General features: G+C 35.6%; 2 protein-coding genes and 2 non-coding genes across 6 annotated transcripts; 1 reads left to right on the top strand and 3 right to left on the bottom strand.

The window, feature by feature from the left end:
• Positions 1-49: 49 nt before the first annotated feature.
• On the bottom strand, positions 50-13,302 carry LOC121782440 (structural maintenance of chromosomes flexible hinge domain-containing protein GMI1-like). Its single transcript, XM_042180287.1, has 40 exons — positions 13,138-13,302; positions 12,550-12,672; positions 11,632-12,006; positions 11,519-11,548; positions 11,292-11,378; positions 11,174-11,229; positions 10,956-11,036; positions 10,229-10,301; positions 10,102-10,157; positions 9,875-9,980; positions 9,716-9,784; positions 9,444-9,536; positions 9,232-9,276; positions 8,901-9,036; positions 8,704-8,765; positions 8,485-8,613; positions 8,132-8,222; positions 7,979-8,013; positions 7,477-7,552; positions 7,158-7,349; positions 6,830-6,988; positions 6,532-6,553; positions 6,305-6,419; positions 6,105-6,221; positions 5,564-5,884; positions 5,368-5,477; positions 4,740-4,917; positions 4,562-4,670; positions 4,332-4,426; positions 4,042-4,164; positions 3,552-3,618; positions 3,346-3,431; positions 2,914-3,195; positions 2,695-2,838; positions 2,026-2,604; positions 1,681-1,813; positions 1,220-1,412; positions 997-1,131; positions 594-911; positions 50-513 (listed from the first exon to the last, which is right to left on the bottom strand). Exons 2-40 carry the CDS (start codon positions 12,670-12,672, stop codon positions 309-311), a joined length of 5,406 nt encoding a protein of 1,801 aa, XP_042036221.1. The 5' UTR covers positions 13,138-13,302; the 3' UTR covers positions 50-308.
• A 3,602-nt stretch (positions 13,303-16,904) lies between these two features.
• On the top strand, positions 16,905-19,313 carry LOC121783074 (protein IQ-DOMAIN 17-like). Of its 3 annotated transcripts, none has more exons than XM_042181127.1 (5): positions 16,905-17,167; positions 17,269-17,381; positions 17,971-18,267; positions 18,341-18,652; positions 18,857-19,313. In XM_042181127.1, exons 2-5 carry the CDS (start codon positions 17,289-17,291, stop codon positions 19,241-19,243), a joined length of 1,089 nt encoding a protein of 362 aa, XP_042037061.1. In that variant the 5' UTR covers positions 16,905-17,167; positions 17,269-17,288; the 3' UTR covers positions 19,244-19,313. The 3 variants fall into 3 exon arrangements, with proteins under 3 accessions (XP_042037061.1, XP_042037060.1, XP_042037059.1); XM_042181125.1 differs by having other exon boundaries at positions 16,911-17,167; positions 17,968-18,267; XM_042181126.1 differs by having other exon boundaries at positions 16,905-17,381.
• Positions 19,314-19,775: 462 nt separating this feature from the next.
• Positions 19,776-19,858, bottom strand: LOC121783134. The gene has a single exon (XR_006046549.1). It is a non-coding gene; the product is annotated as a small nucleolar RNA snoR53Y (small nucleolar RNA).
• Positions 19,859-19,913: 55 nt separating this feature from the next.
• Positions 19,914-20,013, bottom strand: LOC121783133. Its single transcript, XR_006046548.1, has one exon. It is a non-coding gene; the product is annotated as a small nucleolar RNA snoR69Y (small nucleolar RNA).
• Positions 20,014-21,060: the final 1,047 nt, after the last annotated feature.

The following is a 21,060-nucleotide window of genomic DNA, read 5'->3' as shown; positions in this document are numbered from 1 at the left end:
TTTATTGAAGCATGCAGTTTGGTTTTCACAAATTGTGTAATGAAGAAGATTGGAAATGAAAATAGGGAGTAATAGCTAATAACAATCCTAGATAATTCTCCAAAAACAATTTTCACAAAAACAACACTGCACAAAAAAATTCACCACTTACTGGCGGGCAATTCAATTGGTAATTGTCATAATTCTGCTAGTAAAAATGGTTAGCAGCGGATTAACAATAATTCTACGCCGTTGTTTATCACTATAAATATAACAAAATATGCAACCACCATAAAATGGAGCTGGTATTAACATGGGAAGGGAAGAGGCTATGATCCTATCCGAGTCTGAGACATGTAGCTGTTGTACTTTTCTTTGCAGATGGAAAACTTCTCGACGCAAAGCCGAAGCACGTTTTCCGTCTCATCCACGCGCTGCTGTATCTTCTCCAGCTCCATCTCTTTTACTGCCAACTTATTCAAACTCAATGGATGTGTAGCTTTCTTCATCACTGGAAACAAGATTTTTGGTTCCCTGCATTCCTTAAAATATTAGCATAATCAAAGGAAAAATCTTTTGGCAGAAATGGGATTGCAGTTTATAGTTATGCATACCAAAGGCCTAGAGAGAGGAGTCCATTCCCTCTCAGGATACCTCCATCTAACGAGACAGCTCCCTCGATGCAAGATTGAGCTGCTGCCATCATGCAGTCCCTGTCTTTATAGACTTGAAGCTTCCCAAAAAGGCGATGAAATAAAGTCTGGCGGAGGCCATGGCCGCTTGTGGTTCTCCACTCTGAACGGTTTGGTTCTATGTTGATCAAGTCGACTGCATAGCCAAGGAAACCATGAGGGGTGCTGCCATTTGGCAAGGTCGGATCCTGCAATGGTAGAAGCTCTTGGAGATCACTGCTTGGCTCGTTGGATCTTGGCCTGTTGATGTATTAGCATTTTAGAACCAAATGGAGAAAAAGGACGATGATACTGAAAACATTCTAACAATGTCGTATTGGCTTACCTGATGTCCTCGAGGCAAAATGCATTGTAGCCGGCCAACTTGTGGAAGGTGTTGGCATCTAGAGATTGTGCGTCTGCGTAGTTTCTGCAAACAATTGCAAGCATTTGATCCTCGCCGAGATATTGTGCCAGCATCCTACATCACGAAAATGTAACCTTAGTGTTGCTGAATTTTTCCTTTAGACATGGGGCAATCAACTTCAGGAGATGAATAGGAAGCAAACCTGCTGAGCTCAATGCTTTCAACTGTTCCCAAAAGTGCCACCACGCCCACAATGCCTTTGCATGCTAGATCATTTTCGAACATTGTGCAGATTACAGCAGCTGCTGTCTGACTTCTGCTTTCTATTTGTTTGACAGTCGGGCGTAGGCCACATAAGTTCAACGCATTGGAACCAAGACCAGGAGCTATCACAGCTGCAGGAGTAATGTACCAAGCAATTATGGAGAGTTTTGAAAGTTCCACACATCAGAAGTTGGATACAAGTAAGTTTTTCTTTTCAAAACAGTACACAAAAGGAAAAGGAGAGCAAGACGGACTGAAGTGTCTCAGTAAAGGCTATATGGAGTACTATAGTTAGCAGAGGGAAGATTTCAGATTAACTTGGACAAAAATAATAGTGAAAAACATAAGTATGGGTAAAGTTATCAGTCATGGAAAATAACTAAAAGAGTATCAGAAAACCTTGTAACTGCGATATTTCTAGCTGGATTTGTGACAGAGTCCCCCGTTGTATCTCTAACTTCCTCTTATGGTTTGACATTTGCATTGCAGTGTTGAGAAGATCATCCTCTAGCTCCTGCTCCGAACAAATTTCCTGAGAAAGAAAATGCATATAAATGAAGTGAGCAATTAGAATGAGAAATATTCGAATAATCCTTCTGAATCCATGCATCAGTTCATAAACAATATAGAATAAGCAGCATTTTTCACTCTTAGCATGCTAGTAAAAGAGAAGGTAAGTGTGAGTTTAGTTTTGGACAAATCAGAGAAGAATTATTTAAGATCGTGAGAAGCAGAAGCTACAACCTTACGACATACTGTAACTGGACTTCCGCTTTGAGTGTGTGTATCCAATTTCGGAGTCTTTAAAGGGTGCGAATCACTGATGGGCGATAAACATCCCTTTGAACTGTGCGGAAAGATCTCCTTCTTCACTTGTGGTACCCTCAGGGAAGGTGAGACCTGGAGGAATCCTAGTTTGGATGAACTTGGGGTTGATATTGATTTACATGAACTAGGCAGAGAAAAGGTCATGTTCATCTCTTGCGAAACCCTAGAGGGAGGTGTGATTGGGAGGACCTGTCCATGTCCAGGTGATCTTGGGATTGATAGGAAGGGACTCCCAGAACTATGAGGTGAAAATGTCTCATTCATCACTTGTGATAACCTTATGGAAGGTGAGACAGGGAGGTTCTGTCCGTGTTCAGCTGATCTAGGGGTTGATAGTATGGGATAAGAGATTTCATTCATCACGTCTGATACCCTCGAGATAGGGAGGTTATGTTCACGTTCAGATGATATTGGGGTTAAAAGTACTGAATTTCCTACATCAACGGGATTCAGGGAGCTGTCAAGTTTTTCTTGCTGCTGTTTCTCAACATGAACCTAATTCAAGCATCAAGTTAAACACTGTTAACGGATAATTTTTTTGCCAATCAATGCAGAAATAAATAGTTTTCACACACGAGCTGCAACCTGACTCCGCTGTATATCATAATTTCCATTCTGAAGAGCTGCTTCATTTTCAGACATATATTTGGGCTGATGCATGCGATTCCCTATATCCGCATGATTTCTCACATCATCACGATTCTTTTGCCGCACCTTATCAACAATAACCTGCATTTAGTATAAAATTCTGTTAGTACCACAGCATATATTGAGCAGGGAAAAACTTTCTGAAGTTACATAGACCTTTATGGCAAACTTTAGTTCCAGATGACGAGAATGCACGGCTTCAAAGAAGACAGCTCCTTCTTCACGAGGGAGAGGAATAGAGGGAACAGTGCAACATCCATTGAGGAACCTATATTTCACAGACTCATCAATGCGAAATGATCTGCACTTGATTGACAGAGTATGAGACTGCCCATGTTTATCGTCATCGTGGATCCTTTCATCAACCTTTCCTTCAGAATCAACAATCTCAAATGCAACATTCTTTAACAGGGAACCTGCTTCACAGTTCATGAAAACCTGCCACCAAGAAACAGTTAATGTATAGAAGCAAAAATATTACGGAAATGTATCTTTAAATAGAAGCATTTAGTTATGTTATTTTTCATCTTCCTTCCTCTTCTATACTAGCCTAAAAACAAAGCAGCTCAGACAAAAAAAGATACAAACCTTCTGCAGTGCTCGTAGCTCTCTTACTTCTGTCTGAAACCGCAGCTCAAAAATAACTCCGTCTTTAGACATTACACTAAGCATAACTTCATGCCAAAAAAAGCAACGATTACTACTAGTCTACATGATGATGCATATAATGATTGAACATGATATGCATAGATAGTGAGTCTAATGGGATATTAAGAAAACAGACAGGTTCCGACCTCTTTTGCCATATCCTGCAGAAACTTTAAGAAGATTGCTCAGATCAACACGGCCATTAGCATCAACCTATCAATGAAAGATGTCAAAAGTATGGAAACCAAAAAAAACTGGAGAGAATAGAAGTAACAAGGGCAGGTCAGGTCAGGGCAGGGCAGAAGAAATTAACTCTAATAACTGAGTTATACTATGTCCTTGTTAGGTCAATTTGCAGTTAGTGAAGAAACATTGTGATAGGGTTAATATGTTCTAATCATATACAATTATTTCTACCAGATATACAGTTAATTGTTCAGAACTCAGTTCAGCATTTATGCCAAAGCCAAACAATTTATATTTGAGCTTGCCATTGGTGAAACTAATGCAGCGACTTTGAAATTATTAACATAGATGGTGTTGTGTTCGCAAAGGTTATAGTAATAAAGCAGTTGAATCTGGAAAGGGTAATTGATATTTGATATTCGGGCAGCCCTTTGAAACCAGTTAGCAGACCTTCTTTTTACTCTCCACAACAAGACCACAGGTGATTCCACTTCCATCTTGAATGGACAACCCATCTAATCTTAGCAAAATGAGATCATTTTCTTTTAGATGGTTGCCATATTCATCAAACACCTGTAATATGATGAAATATTCCATCAGGTTAACAGTTGAAGCAATCCATATCATGTTATTAGTTAGCTACACCATTCACCTCCTCAAAAGGAAACAGAAATTGAGAAGAATAACATTAACAACTGTAAATCACAAGCCATGGAAAACTATAGTCGTGAAAAGCGTACTTCTAATGCAAGGTCCTCGATAATCTGGCCAGGAAGCAACTGTTTTCGTAGTTCATTTGGATGCACGGTGATCTTTTTCGGAGGTGCAGGCATAACTGTCCAGAGAAAGTGCTCCAGTAAGAAATTAACAATGGAAAATAAACAGAAAGGGACATTTTGCTTCACATTTTCATATCAATATTCTTTGAAACATTGAATCTAGACCAAGAAAAACCAAAAAACAAAGATACCTCGACATGGTAAAGCAACTGAAAATGCATTATCTGGTGTGCTTAGGAGTAACGTTGCTTCATAATTTGGCCTGATATGATCTAATTCACTGCTTGAAATGGAAATATCCTACAGAATTAAGAGCTTATGAGCAAAGGCATCAGCATACAAACACATCAGGAGGCACTTAAAGACTACCTTAATTTTCATAGTTAACTTGTCTGGTGTAATTTCCACTTTCTTTCTACAATCTCGAGCAAGATTTCTACCATTTGAGGTGAGCTTGATGAGAAAGTTTGGAACATCTTTAAATCTGATGCGTTTCTTGTGTTCATCAAGGCAAACTACAGATAGAGTTCTGCAACAAGAACCCACCCTGTCCAAAAAATACAGAGATCGAATCATTTGGCAGTAGATTAAAGGTTCTAGTTTTCTTCATTTACTTAAGGTTCAAATTATATTCGCAGTAGTTCTGTTACACAAATAGAGGTTATTATAGTTCGAGACAACTTTTGCACCAAATCTAAAATTAGCTCTACCACACTGTACATTAGATTCATGAAAATACATTAGGAAGAAATACATTACAGAACAAGTTTATAGTAAAACAAATAAAGTGAAATTGCAGAACTAAGATCAAGGAAAAAACATGGCCCTAAATACAAGATGCCACCATGAACTGCAGCAAGCATGCCAAAATGACAGTTATAACTGCTTTTATAACTCTTAAATGTTTGTTCAACGAGTAAAGAATGATATAGAAATATTAAAGGAAAATGAGATATCAATTCATGATATATTAATGACATATGAGTCCATCACCTACCTTACGGTGTACGGTTCATTTTCATCATGATTTAAGACTACCCATCTGCCTATTCCATATGGCCCCTGAACTTGCACCTTATGTTCAAGTTTGATATCCCTGATATCTTTCTGATAAAAGAAATGAGCAACAAATTAGAGCAGATGAGCAGATAAGATTGGCAATTTCATTGTCTTAGCTTGAGAAAGTTGCCTACCAGTGAAAATGAACAAGTTAAGATGCCAGGCTCCTCACACAGCAGGCGCTGTCTCGAGCCCAATGGAAATATATATAGACCATGAAGCCCCTTATAGGATTCAGGTGGATGCCTCACAGAATAAGCATGCTCCCTACTTCCAGCATCACCATCACTAGCTCTATGTTTCACAATTTCTAGAATCATTTCATGATTATCTCTAACAATGAACTTTTGGTCCAATCTCTTAGAGCTATTTCCATTATTAAAAGAACGCGGACGTACAACAGCAACAATGTTATCCGGAAGACAATCTCCGGCTTTTAGTAGACTAGGCAATCCCTGTAAAAGAAAAGATAAAATGTTTTATTTTTAAATAGCCAAGACTATGATGATTTTAATGTTATTTTAAGGCATTAATGAGGTGTTCAAATGTCATACGCAAAAAAATTAAGATGTGGTATGTGACTATATCAGTGTCTTAGTAAGTCAAAGGAGAGGAAGAGACAGGACAAATAGCTAATTTAAATATGCATTTACATAAAACAATATCATAGCTAACCCCATCAATCTCCAATTCTTGGCAATCGGCCTGACTTAATAAATCTATGGCAGCAGGCAATTTCTGCTTGAACGCCTCAAGCTTTGTTTTCCATTCAATATCATCAACAGGTAAGCACTGCATCACAACTTCATTAAATTTCGTACTACAAATGAAATTAAAAATCACAAAGCGAACAATATTCAAATTACATGCCTAACCTTATCAGAATCAATTATTCTTATTGGAAACACGTAAGAGTCGTTAATGTCAATAGTGCAGTTCCCCTCCCTAACTAAAAGATGGCATGCTTTTTCTTTGGGAAGACCAAGTGGCCTATTATCAGAAGGAAAGTCCCAATAAAAGGAACTATGTCAAGTTCTACTTCAGCCAGAAATGTACAAAAAAGTATTGATTATTTCATTCAAATATAGTTGAAATCACCTACCTGCAAATTAGTCGAGCCTCACCTAATTTGATAAAGATACTCATTAGATGATGACGATAATAAAAATATGAAGAAAGAATAATGTCTTAAGGGGCATTCACTCAGTAGTCAATGAAGTATACCTTCAAAAACAAAATTGTCAGTGAATATACACTACACAGTTTCAATATTTTCAAAGCATCTAGTTGACTGAGATAATAATGATTAGCAATTCATTATGATCATAGACCACGGCTTCACCAGTGAATCTCTTTGATAGTACTTGAAACAAATCACCCAAAAATTAAAATTCACTAACCAGAAGCATCCCCTTGAAGCCCTTCCAAGATTATATACTCAAGTGTGGCATATACATTGTTGTTATGGCATCCGGCACATGCTCCCTTTAAAACTTTGATGTTCAGACCAGCTTTCCAACATTTTCCTTTCCTCTGGATCTCTTTATGAACCCTCAGCACTAGAATGTTCCCGATAATCATTACATTAGTAGGTGACAAGATACAAGAAGAACATGGAAACTGAATCCACGGCAATTGGATTTCTATGCAGAGCACAGAGCAACTGATATCAAATTGAACCAAAATGAAGGACTATAGAATTGACATCATTGCATATATAAAGCTTACCACTAGATTTGAGGTCGAGCTTTTTATTCTTTTTCTCCTTCGAAGCACCAACAATAAGCATGGGTTCATCCAGGCCATCATCAGTTTCCTCGTCATAACGATCATGCATTTCCATAATCCAATCATTATACAGCACCTGTAGCTGACCGAATGTCAAAGCCTTTCCATCTCTAGAGATTTTGACTTGCACCTCTACATATAAACAAGATAAAAGTCTTACACATGGAAACACAGCACAGAAACTCTTGAATGTTAGTAGTAATATTTTTCTTAAAAAATTGTTTCATCAAGAAGACAGGAACCTTTGGATATGAATTACCTTTTCTATCATCATCTGATCTCTTGCCAAAGTTCTTTAGAGCCTTGGTGTAGGGGTGATGGTGGGCTAAATCTGTCTGAAACATATAAAAAGTGGGCTGAGACATAACAGTAGGTTGCATAAAACTGAGTAATGTAAATGAGCCTTAAAAAATATGGTTAAAAGGAATAGGTATCAAAATCAAACTTATTTTGAATATACATGTGTACACATACATAAAGTTCATATCAGAGAATGAATTAATCAAGCTGAGTTCTAATATGATTATACTTTAAATTTTAACTGTGGAATATAATGCATACTATTTGCTTTAAAATTTAACTATGGAATATAATGCATACTATTTGTTAGAAACACAGTAAAGTCCTTATATGTGATGAAAAGTGAATACTGAAGCTTGGGAGAGATGTGATAAATCCACAATAATGGAAATAAGTCCACAATAAATCCATTAACTACTTAAATTACTAAGTTTTCCCTAATTTTCAGCGAGTATTCATACCTTATGAGGTGTTGGATTGAAGCCGGAATCAGTATCTGCATCCAAAACCAAGTACGCTTTTTTTTATCATACACATACATGTATAATACTTTTGATACCATGCATATCAGAATGTGCAGAGAAACTCATGTATCCTAAAGTTCTGAAAATTACCTATGAAACATTTCACTCTAGAGCAGAGTCTCATAAGAATCTTAGCTTTTTCACCTATTTTATGTTGGGGCTCCATAAAAGGAAGCAAACCCTGTCAAGAAGGAAATGTCAGTTTAAGCCACGTAACTCACCAAAATTTGAAGTTCATTTTCTGAAGTATAACATCATTCACAATTTTGGGTGGATTTAGTTATCGTAATAGTAATACGGCTCCTTGGACAAAATGCCTTTACTTTAATCTCTGTGAGGAAAATAAAAAAGGTGGGCCAATGCAGCAGACCTTATTCTTTAAAGTAAGATAACCAGTACAAATTTTCCAAACAAAATGAGAATTAAAGATATCCTCAACTAACCCAGCGAACGTCTGGCAGGAGACGGCCCAACCTTCGAACAGATACACGACTGAAGCTTTCGAAGCTCTCTTTGATTCCACAGTGATCTTCATTTAACTTATCAAGTATCATCTGTATACTTTCTTTACCCTGCAACCAACCAAATGCAGAAATATCATATGCACAGCACAAGTATAAGATTACATATTAATGCCAACAACTGAAAGAGTATGCACAGACCTCAACTATGGGAAAGTAAACACACTTCAGCCTTGCATTTGCTGTAGCAGATACTCTTTGATCTGGAGATCAGATAATTATAAAAAGCAATAATCAGTTATCATCATTATGTGACAAAAACTAATTCCCAATGTTATCAGACTTGATATTATAACATGAATATAATCCTTCGATAATAACCAAATAAGTTAACTTACTTTGACCAGCCATTGCAGAAGAATCTGCAGTGGTACTAAATTGAACTTGCACGATAAATTCAGGACCATTACATGAGCGCATGTTTGTAGTGGCAACTTCCCCGCCTTGTATTCCAGCTAAGTCCATCTCATTGACCTGATGCAATCCCAGGTTTAGAACAAACAATCACAAGTAGGAAGCATGTATTGAAACAAATTGAGTAATCTTAACTTGTGGACATTTAACTCAATTCAGTAAATAGGATGATAGACGCATTTCAGATGTTCAATGTCAAGAAAACCATCGAGAAAAAATACCCCAAAAGAGGAAAGAGGAAGTCCAGAAAATCACCTGAAATATAATCGGTCTACTTGTCTTTCCTGACATTTCATCACACTGTTTATCCAGGAAAAAAAAATCAGTGACTATACTATATAAAAAATGATCTTGAAAAAGATAAATGAATGAATACACAACATTAGAAAAACTTGTTTTACATAATGTTTCAGCACCAGAAATACATCTGATGATGATGTCCCTTTTTATGTATAAAGACAATTAACCTGGATATAGGGAAAGTATATGTCCTTCAATTTACGCCGCAATTGCCTTATGTACAGATTCTTCACTTTTGGCTTGGGATCAAATATTTCAACCTGGCAAGAAAAAAGCAACACTAGATCAACAATGAGTAACATGAAGTAATGAACATCAAATGTTCTCATATTGGAAATATGGGACTGTAATTATTGCACTTAGACAAAAAATGATAAACCGAGGTTTTTTAAACTCTACAAAAAACTCTCTCTATGAAAAACTGATAAGGGAAGCTCACTTTTGTGAAGCTTCCATGTGGAGAGTTCAGATTTTCATCTTTCAAAGGATCTCTGATACCTCCTTTGGTCTGCAGGAAACACATTAAAGTTTATCATAATAAATTGTAAGAGAACAAATGGAAACCATATAAAGAAAAAAATGTGCAATAATCGATCACCTTCCAGCAGTTTTCCAGATGGGAGGCACTCACTAATGCTTCTCTTTCCATGTGCAATGTAAATACCTTGTTACTTTGCTTTGTCTTTGAAGAAACAACAGCTCGCCTGCAGTAGTGTTTCATAAAAGAATACAAAGGAAGCAAAGAAATAAACAACAAGAAAACAACTGTGATCGAGATGCTTCATTTTTTTATGGGTAAAAATGAACAGATCACTTAGCTTATACCTTCCCAAACACATTGCCGCTACTGGACCACCATAACCAAACATTCCAAAGAAAGGCTGTGATACAATAAAAATGCATATAAAAAAGAGACTTTCGGAAATTAAAAAAAATGACAGGAAGCTGGTACCATTAGATATGGAGGTTCTCCCCCTACTGCTTTTTCTCTCATCGAGCGGTGAAGAGATGCTCCCAATTTTCCCCTTGACAATAAAAAAATACATTAATCATAAGCAGGGAAAGCACATTAACCATAAGTAGGTAGGTGGTAGGCATCAAACTATAAGTTTGTGTAACCCTAGCTAGGTGCACAAGGAAGTGTTAGAAGTCCAATTAAGTAAAGCTCTTGAAGTTAAAGAATTATCACCCAAAGTACTTGGAAACATGAGCAGAAGATAAAATAAAATTGCAAATTATTGGTTTAACTATTTACAGATAGAGTGATTCTTCAAAGTAGCCAGGGACAGAAACACAAGTTTCTATCGATACAGGAAAACAAATCTAGTTATTTTCGGCATGGCCTTGACATACTTGTGATTCATTATTCTCCAAGCAATCCAGTCATGCCAAATATTAAGATGCAATCCCCTTTTGTTCTTATAAGAACTATATTATCTTTGATACTATAAACAGGAACAATTCTAGTGAATCTGTAGAAAATATTTTAGCATTTGAACCTTGCATAATGCACCAAAGAAAACTGAGAGGGCACTAGATTGGAGGAAATATACACCAAATCTTCTCGACAAAAAATTGAGGACAAATAGGCAACCAAAATACGGAGTATTGAAAAAGAAAAATGAAAAGTTCTAACGAGTAAAATATATAACTGCCCAAGAATTTATGATATACTATACCACTTGACTATGTTCCCATTAGCACCATCCATTCCTGGACCTGAGTCAAAAATGGAAATTTTCCCAGGCTCCAATTGCACACTGTAAATTAGAACAAGATCAGAAAAATTGGAAGATATGAGAAATCTGAATCATGCAACATTCAAGAAATGCAATTGACCATGATATAATGCACAAAAAATAAGGGAACATTTAGAGCTTATGATGCAATATAATACCTAATTAATCTTCTTTCTCCTTTGCCATTGGACCATAAAGCTTGTAGGGAATTATCCTGATAAAGCGATCAACTTAATCCCAGGGGAAAAAAAAAGCAAAACCATATTTCATGCTTACTATCAGGTCAGCCAGAGCTGTTTCACAGGTATAATCATCGGGTAACTCTTTAAGCAAATCGGTATCTGGAGTAAGATCCCACATGTCCTGCACAGCCAAACAATAAAGTGACATGATCAATCTGAAAGAAAAAGTTAGCAACAAAAGCACTTGGTGATCATAAATCAGACCACCTTAACAACCATGAAAAAATTGTAATGATTAAAAATGCAAAACTAGAAATATACCTCATATTCATCAGGCTCTAGGGATCCATCCTGCATCAAGAAGAATACACAAATCATAACACAATTACTTAAAACAAAAATAAACAGAACAAACTGTGGTGACAAAATCTCACATGAAGCCAAAGCAAGTGCCAGATGTTGGGCAATAATTTTTGGAAATCTATTTTGAGTTTCATCTTATTTTCTTGTGTATCTGTGAAGTGTAGGTCCTGGTAGTCCCAATTGATTCTTCTCTTTTGTCCCAAGGACGTCTTCTGGTTGGCTAGAAGAGAATATTCTCTTCTAACTATACTAATGAACTTCTCAATTGGCATCTCTTTGCGCAGCTCACTCATTTTTAGCTCCACAGCAGTGCCGTTCGGAAGTAGTACACGAAACCTGTATACCATTTCACACCCATCATCTTTGGCTTGAACAGTCCCACTTGAAGTTTTTCCCGGTGTCTCTTCACGGGGCCTTTTGTTCAACTTCATGGGGGGTGTCATTACCTGTCATTCACCAAGAATTTATTAGTTCATTAGCAACAGTTTTTAAAATAACATCTACCTTAATATGAACTAAATCAGTGTATAAATTTCATGAAGTAACACCTCATCAAGGTTCTTTGCTATGTGAATTGTCCAAGAATGAAGAAAACAAAGTTCATGCAGGTCTAAATGCACGATAAGAAAGAAAATTACTTGGAACAGTAAAGAGATGAATATATATTTCAGTTCTCACTAACATTCTTGACATACTCTCTGAACAAGTCAGAACTACGTCATGCGACATGCGTATAACGACAATGCCATTTGCAAGTGAAACATTTTAAATCCTCATAGGTCAACCTAAAACAATTCAGGGAAATATCTATAATTGAAGCTAAAAAAACTTTACCACATTCACAAGAAACAAAAAATCATCAAGAAACATAGAATTATTCATGGTAAAGTAACAAGCATAAACATTCACATAAAAGTTCAGGATACAGAGCTTCAGCCTCTAGATGAAACTTCCATAAGCTCGTGAACTCTTGCATATGACTTACACACCTTCGCATTGTCAAAATCATCACCATACACATCCACAACAGGCCGACTCTTTTGTGTCCCCTCCACGCCCGACGTCTCAAGAGGCCTCTTCTTCATTCCACTGAGAGGCGACTTCGAGGACATCTGCCACAACAATGGTGCTTATCAAATCAACGCACAGTTTTAAAAATTAGCATCTAGTTAGTTTATTTGACATTTCAGCTATAAAACAACACGGAAACATAAAAAAAAAGCTTCGTATTACTATAGAAAACCACATTTTGCAGGAAAACAATTTTTTTCTATCAAAGCAGCAGCCGCTGCAGCTCAAACGAGTAATCATTTGGATGAATCATTTTAACCAAATCAATGCACAGTTCCAAAAAGTAGCATCTGATTAGGTTATTCAACATTTCAACTACAAAACAACACAGGAACATAAAAAAAAAACTCCAAATCTACTACAGCAACAACCTTCAAAGCACCAGGCAGCTGTAATCATTTAGATAAATCATTTTTAACCAAAAATTCTTCAATAAATCAAACGATTACGCTAAAAAGTTAAATACTAGAAGAAGACACAAACAAATAGCAACAAAATCGGCTCACAATTCCGCAAAAACAAACCCTCTCCTCTACCCGTCCGTTTTCTGATCTTTATATGCGTGAGTGTGTGAGTGATTGGAGAAGAGGAAGTGTGATTTTAGTTAGAGGAGGGCTTTGAGGTGAGTGAAAGTTGGGGAGAGCTCTGGGGTGGTGATGAAGCTTCCTCTGCAATCTGCATGAAATGGGAAGTGAAATGACTGAGAGAAGATGGAAAGCGAAACGCTCATTTATATTCCATTATTAGTAAAAAAATTGGTTTAAGATTTAATCCCATATTAATCGGCTATTGGCTTATTGTCTTGTCGAATAGATTTTGTGGAAATTTTGACTTTATTTATACACTTTCTCTTCTTAGTTTTTTTAATTTTTAAAAGATAAATGGGAAAATTAATGAACGATGAATTTAGTTGTATATAGAGATTTTATTTTAATAAAATCGGAATAGAATGAATTAATGAAATGTATAAAAAAATAATGTACTAATAATTAATTGTGTAAGAGGGAACAATTGTTAGTTGTGATTGATTATATATTTTGAATATAAAAGTAGTGGCGAATCTATGATTTGAAAATGGATGAGCGGATACAGCTATATTTATTGTCTTCAAGATCAACGTTGGAGGTCAATGAAGGAAGCGGACATGGAAATTTTATGTCCGGGTAAGCCCCTGTATCCGCCATTGTTTAAAAAATGTACATAAGGTGCAATTACATATGAAAAAAATTTGCAATTTATTTTTGGTTGTCGATAATTTTAAGTTTCATTTACATAACGGTTTGTTTATTTTGATATTTTTTTAGGAGTGATAGTATATGACCCGATTTCTTCTTTTTTTCCGTGAATAGCACACGTAAAATTACATTAATGTCAATAGCCGGAATAATATAAGTACGTATAAAACAAACAGTACTTAATTGATTGAATAAATGATCTTGTTCTACATATTTCCAAAATTTTATTTCGACTATTGATATTAATGTAATTTTAAGTTTGCTATTCACGGCAATGTCAATCGTCGGAATAAATAAATAAAAATAATGTGATTATTTAGAGGAAAAAAAGTTATTAATATTGTTAATTTTTTTCTAATACTAGTACTAGAAGTAAAAGTGGAACACAATAGGAAATAGTATGGGTAGCAGTAGCTAGTACGGCTTGAACGTGGCGCAATGCGCACACTCCGCGACCAAATTCAAATGCATTTGCTAATCTCTTAAAATGAGCGTTGCCACGAAGCAAAGATGACAAAATTGGATGTGATTAGTTCCCATACGCGTCAATAAGTCTTTCAATAAATCAGTCAATAATTCTTTCAATAAATCAAGCATACCATTTTAGGAGATAATGGTATCTAAAATCATGAATTTTTTGCTAATTCTGGTCTTTCTTGTGAAATTTAATTTAAAATATCATAAACTTTATATTTTACTTGTATTTGTTATTTCCCAACTCAACCCGAATAAGATAGATTTTTTTTGCAAGAACTTATTTAAGGTAGACAACCGTGAAACGTTTGAGATATTTTAAGTCACTTTTAAAGTTTGTTGCAAATAGGATAAAAGTTGTGCCAAATAGGATAAAAAAAATACATGGATGTTAGTAGGATATGATGATTAACCTGTCATGAGAGTTTTTATAGGAGCATCATTTTTAAAGTTTGTGGAAAATGACATAATTAGCTAAAGTTCACGATTTTGTGGACTAATATCCCTAATTTTAGTTGTAAATTACACTCCATTTGTTATGTATAACTAGAGACTAGATTTCGAGACGTTCCAATATAATAGAGTATATGCATCCCTAGTGATTGAGTATCGGTCGTAAACAAAGATCTTCGTTATTTTCTTGCCAAATTTAGCATTGCCTCTCCACCCATGCAAAGTACTACTATTACTATTCCCTCTACCCAAAATTGTAGTAGAATCATTTTGGTACGTTCCATAGTAGTGAAGTCATTTTCCTTTTTAGTAAAAGTCAACAAATTTCTTGTCAGTTACTTTTTCCTGTCTCTTGCTTTCTTATCACTACTTTTTCTTCTCTCATACTTTAATACATCTTTTTATTTAATACATTGCACACCTTTTTCTAATCTCTGTGCCGAAAAGAAATCATTTACTATTCTTAAACGGATGAAGTAGTAGTTAAGGTGTGTACAATAATCTATATACCCCCGTTTTCATTATTAATAAGCTAAGACATTCTACTGCAAGTAAATTACCCCAAGATAATTTTCTTATTTATTACGCAATTTAATTCCTCCAGCTCATTCTCTTTTCTTTTCGATTTTATTGAAAAAAAAATCTCAATTTTTGCATGTACTATTATTTTGACTAAAAAGTCGCTTTTGTTTCATCACTTCCAACTGAAGCTCAACAATTGGATTTCAACCAAAATCTGAATATATGGTCATTATTAATTTATTATAACCAAATAAAGTACAAAAAACATTTCGAAAGTTTTATTATTCTCCAAAAATACTAATCTAAAATCTTATAATAGGAACTTAGTTTGGAAGAGAGGCCTCACATTTTATGCATCACAAAACAAACTAGTTAGTAGTACTAGGAATAATATTTAAACATTATCATTAAATACATTTTAATGGTAGTAAAAGGCAGTAATCCGACTCTACCTAAATTATGATACACAAGTCTTTTCTGCATTTATTTTTATAGGAAAGTAGATGCCACAAAAAATTTGGTTGATCGACACAATTAGTTTTCTCGTGTTCGAAAAATGTACATTATGATACTTAATTCGAGAGTTGTATAACTATAATAACGACCATTTAACTTACATTTGTCATTTCATAGTATTAAATATTATTGATGTATATTTAATTGAACCAACGTTTGATTATGTACAAAAAATTGACATTTATCTTAGCATGCGTGTATAATAAGATATATCCGACCACCATGAACTATGATGACTTTTTTTTTGAAATAATCTCATTTTGTTCATTGCTGTTACAATTCATTTCCTTTAATTTACAATAAATCCCGTGAGCTTTCTAAATTTTCCATTGTGGTCCTATACTCCTATATATTTCATAATTATAATATTCTTGTTTAGAGATAATTAAAATTTGAAAATTTCTCCTCTTTGTGATCTTGTAAATTCAATTTTCAATTATTGGAGTATAATATATGTTTATATTCTAGTATATAATTAGATATCTTTGATTGTTTTGCATTTTTATATTGAGATGGATATGTTTTAAGCTAAATGGTGTGTAATTTGTACATATCTTTTTTTTTGCCTAATATCCCTTTAATTACCTTTTGTAGACTCCACCTAGTAATCATTCAAATGTTATTGGTAGCTTTATCTTTTGATGGAATCTTTATGTTAAATGGAGTAAAAAACAGATAAAATTATTGCAAATTAGTTTAGTTCTTAGCCAATGACTATATTCTTTAGGTACACCACCTATTTGTTTATTGATGTTTGTAGATGATCAATGTGACTTATTGGCCACACCAACTCCTAATTAAAGTTAGATAAACTTTTAGTCTCAATTTTGTATCAATGTTTGTTTATCATACTTTTTTCATCCATTACTAATAATCTTCCCTGTTTTGCCTCATCTATGAAAATCACTTTCACATCAAATTACACAGAGTGGGCACATCATACATCTCCATATTCTTGATCAAGTGTAGCAATTGATTAGGAGAAGATGATAAAAATTCATGTGTTGAAGAGCGTAGAGTATTACCCTGGGGAAGAGGGCACTCATCCAACACGTGTCAGCCTCCCATTGGCTGGTTCCAACTGTAATGAAACAGCTACCCCCGTGAGAAAGATTAAATACCAACGGCAAGTGCTTTAGCCATCACTTTTTTCTCTCTCAAAATTTACATAAATCAATAGTGCGTACATTATATTTCACTCTTTTCCCATCAACCCTTTCATTTTTCTTTAATTTTAGTCACATGTTGACAGTAATAAGCTTTAAAAACTTTCATATGTCAAGATACAGACACAAAGTAGAAACTAAAGTGGCTCATAATCACTAGCCTTTTTCAGGTCTGTTTCTTCGTCATTTGTCCTACATTTTACTAATAAATTTGGGATATGTTGTTCTTTTAACATATACACGAATACACGATCATGTAACGTTTTTCTAGTGATCACTTTTGGTCGGAAAATGGGCAAGAAAGGCGGCGGCGGCGGAGGCTGGTTTTCTTCGGTGAAGAAGGTTTTCAAGCAGTCTCCCACAAAAGAATCCCCACATAAAAAGGTTAGTTTGTTACTTGAAACTCTCTATCTCTCTGTAAAAGATCAAATTCTTGGTGAGAAACAGACAAATTTTTTGATGATTAATTAGTTTACTTTGATGAAATTTGTCTTAGCAACATCTTTATCCAAATTGAAAATATTTCTTCCACTTCCATCAATCCTCCATTTTAAGGACAATGCAAACAAGATAATCTTGATTTTGGTTGTAATGAATCTAATGATATTATTGAAGATTTTTGGGTGTTTGAGATAAAAACCGGTGACCACATTAAGATCTAGTAGTTATTTAGAGAACATATGCAAATGCAAATATATGGTCCCAAATGAAGAAAAAGGTCAAAACAACCTCAATTCATATGTTACTTTCTCTCCAACCAAGCAACATGTGCTCTAACCTTACTCTCTATGCTTTTTTTTTCTTGATTTATCTTGATAAAGTTGTTGATCTTTGTTGCATATTGATGTTGAGATGGAAATGCAAACAAAAATTGACATTTAATTGATTAATTAACTAATTTGGCCTAACAAAGGTAGTGATCATGGGAATTTGTTGGAGTTTCTTGGTGATTTTGCTAATCTTGGTTTAGAAGGAAAGTGTGGAGAAATGGCATTATGAAGCTCCGGAGGTGGTGTCACTTGAGCATTTCCCAGCAGCGAGCTCGCCCGATTTCACGAATGGGGAGAGCATAGAGTCGTCATCGTCCCCTGTGGCTATGGGCAAGGATCCGAACCGTTATGTGGCTGTGGCCGCGGCTACTGCAGCCGCAGCAGAAGCAGCAGTGGTGGCTGCTCAGGCAGCCGCCAAAGTCATTAGGCTGGCCGGGTACGGCCAATCTAAGGAGGAGAGGGCCGCGACGCTCGTACAAGCCCACTACAGAGGATATCTGGTTAGTTAAGTGTGTGTTTGAATTGTAGGGGCATGTGATGTGATGCCGGTGACTTATTGGTGTCAATTTTCAGGCGAGGCGGGCCTTGCGCGCGCTCAAGGGGTTAGTGAGGCTCCAGGCGCTCGTTAGGGGTCACAACGTGCGAAAGCAGGCGCAGATGACTATGCGATGCATGCAGGCGCTTGTGCGCGTGCAGGCACGCGTCCTTGCTCGTAGGCTCCAGCTTCAGAGCAAGCTGGAGGAGGAGAGGCAGAGGAAGATCAAGAGTCAAATGAACAAGTTTGAGAGTGAGCAGTGGGATAGGAGCATGAGTAGAATGAGAGATAGCCCTAGAAGAAAATTGCTCTTTGAAGTCAGAAGAGATAGAGCTCTAACCTACAATCAGGTTCAAAATACTCCCTCCGTCTCCATTAAATGTCTCACATTACTTTTACTACTATTTATATAAGTAAACTCATAATCCAGTAAATTTTCATTCACGTTCATTCATTCACATTTCTTAAAAGCAGTATTGAAACCAAATAAGACATTTTTATTGTAAACGTGCGATAATAAGTGAATTTGAATATGCATCTGTCATTATCGTCAGCAACAAATGGTGTCACAATGGGGTTGGAATTGGGTCGACGGATGGATGAATGACGACTCCTCCGAAATGGGGCGTATCGAATCACGACGACCTGCCATGGACAACGTCCCAAGCTACATGGCCCCGACACAATCTGCTAAAGCAAAGGTACGGACTCAAGGCCCAACTGAACAACCTGGCCAGCCAGGGAACCAGTGGAACTCTTCAACTAAGAGAGTCGGTGGATGCGACTCGTCGAGTTCGGGTGGAGGGACACCTTATAATCAGCCTCAAAGAAGCCCGAACCCTAAAGATGGCAAGTGCACGTGCAGCCCGGAATCTTGCACTGAGGGCGAGCCTTTTTCATCGGGTTGGAAACATACTTCCGGCTCATATTATTTATATTAATATTGCTACTGTTGATTGTGATCAAGTCTATATAACTTAGTAGTATAATAAAACGTTCTTCATTAATTAATTTTGTCAACGATTACAACAAAAATGCATATTTGTTATGATCACTTTAATCAAAAGATACAGTACCATATAACATTAATCTACACCACATCCTTTTTATTTCAGTCTTCCTAACCCAATTAGACATTAATAAATCAACTATGCATTTCCTTTTTAGTTTACTTTTTCTAAACCAGTCAAGACCTTAATTAAGCTATCAAAACAATCCATTTGAGATATTGTCTGTAATGTCTAAAATTAGTTGTGGCTGATGACAAAATAACGTCTTTTGGTTAGAGATTCTGGAAATGAAACTCCACAACCAGAGAAATTTGAAGATTGGTGGACCAAATTGATACAAGAAGCAAAAATAATGAAAAATATTGACTTTTCTTCCATTTCAGCTCTTTTAATCAAACAAAAGTGAATGAATTCAGAAGAGCAAAAGGGGTAGAAAAGTATGAAAATCGAAATAAATTAGAGGTGTTCCTTCAGATAATTTCAAAAAATCGATATCAATCACAAGATATTCAGTATTAGCATGGTTTATCATACATCACCAGGAACACCAAAAAAAGGGGATGAAAGAAATGCGGGAAAAAGGAAGGAAAAAAGAGGGATTGGAAAAGCTCAGATAGATATGAGAAATAATTATTTTCCCTGACCTTACACAAAGAAGGTCTCATAATGAGCTGGGATTAATCAATCTTATCATCACCGCAAAACACCAAATCATCCTTCTCAAAAACACAAAACCATAATTATTCACATATTCGATCGAAGTGATGAGGCTACGAAATGCAGAATGTGATGTGAGGGTTTAAATAACTGCAACAATTAGGGTTCCGAAATTGCAATGTAAGAAATGGGCTTCCCATTTTCGGCCCGACTCTTACGTTATGTTTTTGGGCCCGATATTCACTTTGGGCCTTCTTCTAATATCAGTTCGCCAAGACAAAATTTATCCCATTCCGTTGGAGTGTTGGAATTTAAGCTCAAAGTGAAATTTCAAATTTGTGTAGACACTCTTCAAGATCGATTACCTAATTGACTTCAAGCATAAAAACAAGAAGACTTTGAACAAAATGTTAGTGGAGTAGTAATATGTAAGGTTCTAGTCCACTGTTATGCTATTTTTAAATTAAAATTCACTTGCCTATAAAGAAAAAGGATGACAGTACAATTTTTAAAAATTCTAGTATTAATCTATATATCTATATAAAAGGTGAGTTTTGGCATTTTCTTGAAATATTTATAAGTTTTGAGGTTAATATATAAATATTTATGAGTTATGGGTGATTAAGTATAAAATAGATGATGATTGACGTTGTAATTACAAATTTTCAGTTATTATTTAGAAATTAATTATAAATTATTACATGTATACAATGTGAAGTAACGGCCAATCATCATGGCTAATAACAACAAATTAAAAATGAATAAGAAAAGTCAAATTTTGTAACCTCTATTGTCTTAATTTTATAATTTATGATGTTTTAATTCCATGATTTCTCATGGACTAATTTTGTGCTTATAAAAGGCATAGAGTTGTGGATGAATCTCATACCAACAAAAGCATTCTTCATTCTCTCTCAAGATCTCAACATTTTATTATACTATATTTTAGGATCATTGTATTGCTCAATTTTTAGAGCCCATCAAGTTCATCGGTGTCTAACGGGTTTGAGATGTTAAGTACGTTAGGAGGATTTCATCTTTGGGATACGTCAATCCGAAAGTAGTAACCGTAATGTAATTTGTCTTGCAGA

Source organism: Salvia splendens, chromosome 20 (assembly GCF_004379255.2).
Source record: "Salvia splendens isolate huo1 chromosome 20, SspV2, whole genome shotgun sequence".
In the NCBI taxonomy this organism is placed as follows: domain Eukaryota; kingdom Viridiplantae; phylum Streptophyta; class Magnoliopsida; order Lamiales; family Lamiaceae; genus Salvia; species Salvia splendens.
This window is presented reverse-complemented; position numbering and strand designations above follow the sequence as displayed.